At 41.2% G+C, this 9,685-nt stretch overlaps 1 protein-coding gene across 1 annotated transcript in view; it reads left to right on the top strand.

Annotated features, from left to right (window-relative positions):
• The window catches only part of WDFY4 (WDFY family member 4), a 704,682-nt gene that overhangs the window by 124,337 nt on the left and 570,660 nt on the right, over positions 1–9,685 (top strand). The window contains exons 6-7 of the mRNA XM_006897732.1: positions 3,008–3,197; positions 8,618–8,775. Coding sequence (XP_006897794.1) covers positions 3,008–3,197; positions 8,618–8,775 — 348 coding nt within the window. The remainder of the gene's footprint in view (positions 1–3,007; positions 3,198–8,617; positions 8,776–9,685) is intronic.

Genomic DNA, 9,685 nt, shown 5'->3' with positions numbered 1-9,685 from the left:
GAGACATTGAAGTGGAAGAGTTGTTGAAAACGAAGGTGTTAGTTGATTCTTGGTTTGATGTCACTACCTCTCTATAAAGATGTCCAGTACCTTCCTTTTGCTTAGGTTGATGGGACCAATGTTGTAGGGCCAAAAAGCAGTTTGTAGTCTAAAGAAACGAAATCTTCAATATTGGACAACTTTTTTCAAGTGCTGTTGAAATATGCTATAAATTTGGTTTATATTTTTTTGTTGTTCTGTGTGGTTTTTTGTTTGGTTTTTGTTTTTATTGGTTTTCCCCCCTTTTCTTTAAGTTCAGAGCTGGTGGAGGGGGGGCGCGAGCCTGGTCGGGGGGGAGCAATGCAGTACCTGAAGATGGGGGTCGTGGGTCAGAGATGCAGGGGTGTGTCCGGATTAAAGTCCACTCCCACCGTTCACTGCGTCTGCGCACAGCCCTTGGCCAGTCCCAAAGTTCAGAGCTGGCGGGGGTGGGGGCATGAGCCGGGTCGAGGGGTGGGAAGCAATGCTGTACCTGAAGATGGGGGTCATGGGTCAGAGATGCAGGGGTGTTTCCCGATTCAAGTCCACTCCCACCGTTAACTGCGTCTGTGCACAGCCCTTGGCCAGTCCCAAAGTTCAGAGCTGGTGGGGGGGGGCGCGAGCCGGGTGGGGGGGAGCAATGCAGTACCTGAAGATGGGGGTTGTGGGTCAGAGATGCAGGGGTGTGTTCCCCATTGGCTTTTTAAAAGATAGATATTTATGCCATTTTTCACTGGAGACTGTGGAGATTAAGAGAAGAAAACTAATTTGTCAAATTAAACATTGAATTTGGAAATGTCTGATTTGGATGCCATAGGTTCTACTTAGGGACAATATTGCAGGTTTAAGGCCATGGCCTCTGGACCTAGAAATCTGACTGGGAACTCAGCTCTGTTCCTCCTGACGAAGCAGCCTTAGACATGGCATGACTGTCCTCTCATCTGTCCAGTGAGACTAATAATACTGCTGATCGTGTTGGACTGTTACAATGAAAAAATGAGTTGATATATTAAAAACGTTTGATAGATATATAATAACTGCACAAGTGTTAGTATTACATTGCCAAGACATTTAGGGAATCATTTCAGTTGTTCAGGGCTTCCCTTCCTGTCATTAGCCTCTTCAGAGCCCCAGATAATGCTGAGAAGTGTGGGTGCTTACAGATTACAAGAAGATCCACTCATTTCCTCTTGCCTACTGGCCTTCACCTGCAGGGCAGGCCTTGACTCCAAAATATTTTGAGGAAGAATCATTTTGGTTTAACTCTCCTCACACTGAGGGGAATTCTGTTGACTTAGAGGGTAAAGAGCTGCACTGCCAACCAAAAGGCTAGTGGTTCAAATACACCAGATGCTCTCTAGGAGAAATATGGACAATCTCCTTCCATGCAATTTATAGTCTCTCAAAATGTAACCAATGGCAGCTGGTTGAGCTCAGTTCTCCCCTTACTGCTTTGATGTTTATTTTGTTCCACCAGTTATGCTTTCTCTTGAGGAGACAGCATTATATGCCTTAGGTTAATCAGTTGATACCCACTGGGGAAGGAACTGAGTCTGCTAATGTGACCAGCATATTCACAAACACTTTCCCCATGGCTGGCTCTTTCATGACTCCTCTGTGACAACTTTGAGTGATGGACTGCACCCTGAGATGAGGTACCACAGTTTAGGAGTCCAAAGTTAAACCTTTATTTCTCAGTTTCCTATTTTATACTCAGTTACTTAATGGACTCGTGTACTTTTCTGTGCTGGGAGTTAAATATGGAGGGTTAAGTCACTGCCTTCCTTTTTCTCTATTTCTCTTGCTGTCATGTTAGTGGCTTACTTATAAAGAGTTGCTCAGCTTACATAAAAGCACATGGTTTTTGTACACCAATGCTTACTGCAGCATTCTTACCGTCTCAAGAACATGGAAATAGCTCAAATGTACAAGCACACTGAATGAATTGAGAAATTGTGGTACATTCACACAATGGAATACCATGTAGCACTCAGGAGCAAAGATTTAAAAAAAATTGCTACATAAATTGGGAGGGGCTGGGGAGCATTATGCTGAGTGTACTAACTTAGTCTCATAAGGACAAATACTCCATAGGACCATTATTATAGAAATAGAAAGATAACTAGTAAAATGTGGATGAGGATCCAAGTGTGGGGGAGAGTTGGAACAGAGGGTGAGAATGAGCAGAGAGGAAATAATAGGGTTGCACAATTTAATGGATGGAGAGAGGTGAGTAAAGGAAATGGAAGTTATCCAGTGGGTACCTGGAAAAACAGGACATAGTTCAATGTTGATTAATTTTATAAAATATAACGAATGGGAATGATAGTATGAAACATAATGGGAATGAAGGAGAGTGTGAAACCCAATGTATACAAACTTAGTAAGCACACTAATATAAAACATTATTTTTAAAATTTATTAAAAGAACAACAATAAAAAAGCAAAGGCACATGGTTCAAAGCTACCATCCGCTTTGCAGGAGAAAGACAACCTCCTCCCATGGGACTTACTACCTCTTAAAACCCATTGGAGGGTAACTCATTGGTTATAATTCGATGGTACACAAAAACAACATCTGCATCTACAGAGCATGACTCTCAGGATGATATTTACTATGTTTGCTGTTGTTTTCAGAGGCAGTAAATTGCACTGGGGTTGATTGCCCATATTTTTCCCATGAAACAGCTGGTAGATTTGAACTATGTGTCTTTGAGTTGACAGCACAGTTCCTTTCCACTTGGCCACCAGCCAAGAGTCATTAGAAAAATACTTGGGTTCCTTTTCACTCTCTTCCTGATATGCAGTTTAAAGGGGGTGTGAGGAGTTGGTTGTGCCCCACAGGGTATCCAGTGGCTGAGTTTTCATAGTTCTATTCTGACATATGAAGTCATCATGGTAAAAATTGACTCAATGAGTTATTTGGCTTGGATTTTAGAGGGTAGTGCTAATGCCTCCGAACTGAATGGGGTTTGTTTTCCTCTGGCAGCTATGGATTGTGTTAAGATTTCCCTCCAGAACCTCTCCAGGCTTGCAGACACATTCCCAGCTCCAGAGGTGAGCGAGGCTGTGGGTCTCATTTTGGACTTCGTGAAGGATTCCTATCCCATCTCTTCTGCTCTGTTCTTGGAGTTCGAGAATGGGGAGGGTTACCCCCTGCTACTCAAAGTGTTGCTTAGGTAAGTAATTGTGCTTGAGGGAAGAGAAAACAGAGCTGCCAGAACATACATTTTCATTCTTGGGAATGAGGATGGGGTTGGAAGAAGATAGAGAATGATACTTCTCAATGTGTGCCTGCATCTCCACAGAGTAGCTAAAGATACTTGTACTTGTAAAAGTACAATATGAGACACTGATGATTCAATTGTTTACTTTTAATTTTTCGTAAAGGACCTGGTCAAGGCATCTATCTCATGCACAGTACTGATCTATTGGCCAGTGGAGGCTTGCTGGACAAGATTTAAGTGGTGATTATAGGCTAAGATGAACTAAGTAGAAGGCTAATGTACTTCTAAAAATTAGCTATTGAAAACCATATGAAGCAAAATTATCTGATTTATAAGCAATCATGGGAATGGTTCAAGACTGGGCAGTGTTTCATTCTAAGGACTGACTTTATGGCAGCTAACAAGTTCAATGTGCAGCCAGGTTTAGGGACTACTTCATTGGAGTGGGCATAGTTTTACCAAGTTGACTTGGTATCCTACACTTGGGTTGTTGTATCTTCATACTGATCAACTTGACTTCTGCCTGAAACCTGTATCTCTGAATGGCACTACTATAAACTTGCTCTATTGGATGCTCGGTGGAACTGAAAGTGCCAGAGAATTAACAACCCCATACACATCCCTCTACCAATGTCTGACCAAAGAGAATTTATAAATACGCAGTAAACTTGCCCCTTAGGTGGAATAACTCTGTGTTCTAGAGTTCTCCAGAGGGGAAAAAAATGCTCCAGTGTGTACTTGCTTGATAAAGCTCCTGTCCTCTTCACTTCCCATTTTGAATGTCTCTCCTGATGACCTTTAATGAGATCAACTGCCAAACTCACTCTCAAATCCTTGACTTATGCAACAGGCAAATGAAAAAAAACACACAAAAAAAACCCCAACAACATTTCTCTGGGGTTTAAATCCATTGAATTAATACTTCTACTCTGACACCATGTTTAGTTTGAGTCCGGGGATTAGATAAAGCCACATAATGAAAAACAAAGAAACTTCTTAATGACCCAAACTCTTCCAATACTGTTGGTGTAGTGTCTTAATGGCCTGGCCAAATGTGCTTTAGACCTTACTCTGTGAATCTGAGAAATACTTTTCTAAGAGGATGCCACTTGTCACCACATTTCACTGACTTCAACACAGAGACATGCAGAATTTAGAGATGGGAACTTGGATGAGATCTGAATCCCAGCACACCACAAAGTTTTCTAAAAACACTTGAGTAGCCTTCCTCTAAAGGGATACTAGGAATAAATGTCTCTATTGATACATAAGAGGGAGACTTGGTCACTTAGTGCTGAGAAGTTATGCTGCCAAATCAAAGGTTTGCAGTTTGAATCCACCACCTATTCCATGACAGAAAGATGGACAGTCTCCTCCTATGCAATTTACTGCCCTGAAAACTTACTAGAGTGGAACTATGAATTGGTTCTGACTTAATGATACATAACAGTAACAATAACAACATGAATACATAAGGCTATAGTTGTGGTTTATGTAAGGCATTGTAAGTTCGGAATTTAGCGTCCAACCTTTTTATAACATAGCCTCTCCTTTCAGCCCTTCTTCCTAGACAACATCTTTAGAAATCTTTGCCTAGAATCTGTCTTTATATATTTAGGGCAGGGATATTGAAGTAGGCATATTTAGAGTGGGACAATCGTGACATACTTGTGTAAGTCCAGCATTTTGCAGTTAGTATTAAAGAACAGGTAACTTTATTAACAGTGGAAGGTCTAGAGATAAGCATTTAACTAAAACTCATGGAATTTTATAAAAAATATAAAAATATTGCATCTCTGGACCTATAGATAACATCATAATAGATGGAGAAAAGATTGAAAAAGTCAAAGACTTCATTTTACTTGGATCCACAATCAATATACTTGGTACCAGTAGCCAGGAGATCAGGAGACGTATTGCATTGGGAAAGTCTGTGATCAGTAACCTCTCCAAGTTATCAAGGAATGATGATGTTAGTTTGAGAATGAAGGTACTACTGATTCAGGACATGGTCTTTCAATCACTTATTATGTTGCTGAGCACTGGACATTGAATACGAATGACAAAGAACTAAGACCTTTTAACTGTGGCATTGGAGAAGAGTACTGAATAGCTCATGGATGCCAAAAGAACAACCAGATGTGTCTTTAAGAAGGTGCAGCCAGAGTACTCCTTGGAGGCGAAGATGCTGAAGCTTCATCTCACATACTTTTGAGCATGTTACTCAGAGAGGTTATTCACTGGAAAGGGACATTGTGCTTGGGAAGGTGTGGAATGGGTAAAGAAACGAAGACCCTTAACGAGGCGGAGTGACATGGCGACTTCAGCAATGGGCTTGAGTGTGTCAGATATTGTGAGAATGGCACAGGATAGGACAGGCTTTATGTCTGTTGTTCATAGGATTAGTATGAGTCATACTCGACTTGACAACACTTAACAACATGGAATTTTAGACCAACAATGGAATATTAGACCTTCACAGACTCCAACTGACTTGGAATGACTCCTTACATAAGTGCTTTTAGTATCTGAAGAGAGGAAGAGCTTGGGCTCCAGCCTCAAGTATATGGTGCTATTGCTTCCAGCAGCTTTTTCTTCTCATTGGTATGCTGTCTATCAATTTCTTTGTCTCCTTTGTTCTCAGATTGGGTCCATCTCCACTGAAATTTTATTGCATTAATTCTTATTTCTCAGGAACCTCAATGTTTCTCTCTTGACACAGAATATACCATAAATTTACAGGCACCTCCATCTTGGACTTCCTATTGGTAACTTGTTAGTTGTTATTTTCCAGTTTTTGCAGGATATCATGACTAGGATTCCATTTTGTTTTAGTATCGTGTCACTTTTTTAGCCATCATTGACAGTATAAAGAAAAGACAGAATGACAGACAAACATAAGTGCCCAGTATTGACTGCCTAAGGCAGTTGACTTGCTTGGGCCACAGTTTACTGATAATGGAGGCCTGTGCTTTAGCAATCCTTGACATTTCTGTCTTTAATCCAGAAACAATCCTGATCCAATCAGTGCTGGGAAGGGAGGCTATCAGTTCATTGTTTTTTTCTTCTGTCTTAACTGAAGTAACACTTAAAGACCCATGACTCTTGAAATGGCAGAGCTAAAGTCAATCTTTAGGAGTCTCATCAACGAGAAGAACAAGGTGGCCTGTTGTTGTTGTTGTTATGTGCCGTTGAGTCGCTTGTGACTCATACTGACCCTATGTACAACAGCCCTAAACTCCGCTCAGCCCTGTGCCAATCACACTGTCTCTGACACTCCCTTCCCAATTATCCCAGTCACTGAATTAATCCACCTCATAGAGGGCCTTCCTCTCCTGTGCCGTCCCTCCACCCTCCCAAGCATGATGTCCTTCTCCAAGGACCGGTCTCTCCTCATAACATGTCCAAAGTATGTTAGACGGAGCCTCAGAATCCTTGCCTCCAAGGAGCCACCCGGTTTAACCCTTTCCAGGATGAATGTGTGTTTTCCTAGCAGTCCATGGTATTCTCAATACTCTTCTCCAGCACCACAGCTCAAAGGCATCAATTCTCCTTCTATCCTTCTTGGTCATTCAAGTAACTAAAAATAAACAAGAGTAAAACAGTCTGATAAGACCTCACTTTCCTCCATGATGACTACTTTGTTGCTGCATAAAAGTATCATCTCTTTCATTTGCGGTGTTCCCCAGCCCTGATCAGCTCTGAACATAGGTCTTTTGGTCATTCAGCTCTGGAAAGTAGCCTTCCTAGCCACTTCGCTAGGCTTCTCTAGTCTTTAGAGCAGATTGATACTTATCAGTTCAAATCCTTGTTGTTGGATGTTGAATTGCCTCTGGTTAAGATCTTTGGCTCTTTCCCAGGACACAGTGCAGAAATTATAGAACAATATAATGAATAACACATGGAAGCAAGATCCTGCTGAAAATTGTCCAGAAATGACTGAAACAACAAACACATCAAGAAAACTACCAGATGTGCAAGCTGGGTTTAGAAAAGGCTGTGTTACTAAGGATAGTAAACCAATGTTAGATCGATCTTGGCTGGAAGTAGTACCAGAGGAATGTCTGTGTTTAATTTACTATGCCAAGGCATTTGACTGTGTAGATTACAACAAACTGTGGCTGACTCTGAGAAGAATGGGAATTCCAGGGCACTTGATTGTGCTCACACAAAACCTATACTTGAACCACATAAAAAACCTGTACTTGGACGAGGAAGTAGTTATCAGAATAGAGCAAGGAAACACTGCATGGTTCAAAATCAGGAAAGGTGTACATCAGGGATGCATCCTATCTACATATCTTTACAATCTATATGCAGAACAGATCATCTGGGAGGCTGGACTCTATGAAGAGGAATGTGGCAACAGGGTTGAAAGAAGACTCATCAACAACCTGCATTATGCAAGCGACACAACCTTGCTTGCCAAAACTGAGGAAAACCTCATTGCCTCTTGACACTCCTACTTTCATCACCCTGATCACTGAGTCAATCCATCTCATCCAGGGTCTTCCTCATCCAGGGTCTTCCTCTTTTGTGCTGTCCATCAGCTCTTCAAATCATGATGTCTCTCTCCAAGGACTGGAAGGCATTTGCTGCAGAAGGTCAAGGACTGCAGCCTTCAATATAAATTGAAGTTCAACATCAAGAAAGCAGATTCTTATCACTGGGCAATTGATAACATCAAGGTAGGCAGTGAAGAGATTGAAATTGTTAACTGCTTCAGTTTGCTTGGCTCCAAAATCCTTGGTACCAGCAACCAGGAAATTAAAAGATGAGTTGCACTGGGAAAATATGCTGTCGGGGATCTCTCCAGAGTACTGAACAGCAGTGATGTCAGTCTGGAGACTAAGGTATGCCTGATCCAGGCCATGGTCTTCACAATTACTTGTGATGCATCAGAGATCTGGACAATGACTAACAATGATAGAAAAAGAATTGATGCCTTTGAGTTGTGGTGCTGGAGAATAGTATTGACTCTACCATGGATTGCTAGAACAATTAAATTTGTCTTTGAGAGGTGAAACCAGGCTGCTTCTTGGAGGGAAGGATTCTGAAGTTTCGTCTGACATACTTTGGGTATGTTGTAAGGAGGATCCAGTCCTTGGAGAGAGACATCATGCTTGGAAGGGCTGATGGACAGCACAAAAGAGGAAGATCTGAGTCGGTGACCGGGGTGATGAAAGTAGGTCTGTCAGAGGCAGTGAGGTTGGTTCAAGATAGAACAGGGTTCCGAATTGTTGTACATAGGGTCACTCTGAGTTGCAAGTGACTTGACATCACATAGCAACAACACCACCCTATGAGGAACATCACAGAAACTTAGTTGTTTGTTCAAGAAATCTAGGATGTTCACCTTGTTGTCTTCACAGGTATGACAGGTTGTCCCAGAGTGAAATTGACCCCCACCTGGAAAAGCTCTTCACTCAAGTGATGTGGCTGACAACTTGCGGAAAGTCAGAACTAAAGGTGTTTGACAGCATCACTTACCCTCAACGTGAAGGCTTCAAGTTTCGTCATGAGGCTTCTGGTAGGTGTGTCTTTGGTCTCCAATTGGCAGAAAAGCTCAAACAGAATCTTTGTGCAGAACAAAACATTTTCACCTGTCTCAACAGAGTCTAATTCTTCAATAATGTTTGAGGAGATTATACATAGATGTTATTATGTTTATAGATATTACCTAATACTTACAAGTTTTCCAAATATTCTGCCTCAGTTTCATTCACGCTATGATAAAATTTGTCTTGTATGTGACTTAGGGGAAATTTTGCCTAGGAAAAAGAATAAATTTAAGAATGGAGTATGCCTCTGTTCTCCATCCATACCCAGGACCTCCTCTCATGTGACTTACTGTGCAATGTTTGCTTATGTGTTACAGACAGACAATCCTGAAATAACCATCCAGGGTCAGAATCACTTCATTCTCAGTACCTTGAGTATTGACTGAGCTCAGCTACTGTTGTTATTATGTGCCATTAAAGATTACAACTCATAATGACACCATGAACAACAAATTTAATATTTGTTTTATCCTGCACCATCCATAGTCTCCAACATGCTCGAGCCCATTGTTAAAGTCATTGTATCAATTCACCTCACTGAGGGTCTTCTCCTCTTTCTCTGATTTGTTACCTTTCCCAGCATAATATCTTTTTCCAAGGATTGCCTCATTCTAATAACAACAACATGTCTCAAGTATGTGAGACAAAGTTTCACCATCTTTTCTATAAGGAGTACCTTGTTTGCATTTCCCCCGAGACAAATTTGTTCTTTGGATGTCTGTGGTACATTCAATACCCTTCACTAATACCACAATTCAAAGGAATTGCTTCTTTGGTCATCCTTTTTTACTGTCCAATATGCAGATGAATAGGGGTCAAATGAAAATACAAGGTTTGAGTCAGGTACAGTTTAGTATTTTTTTTTACTTTTATTTTTTT

This window comes from Elephantulus edwardii, unplaced genomic scaffold (genome assembly GCF_000299155.1).
Source record: "Elephantulus edwardii isolate Elephantulus edwardi_28Jun2011 unplaced genomic scaffold, EleEdw1.0 scaffold00213, whole genome shotgun sequence".
NCBI classification, from domain to species: domain Eukaryota; kingdom Metazoa; phylum Chordata; class Mammalia; order Macroscelidea; family Macroscelididae; genus Elephantulus; species Elephantulus edwardii.
The sequence above is the reverse complement of the archived record's forward strand: the minus strand, read 5'-3'. Positions and strand labels throughout refer to the sequence as shown.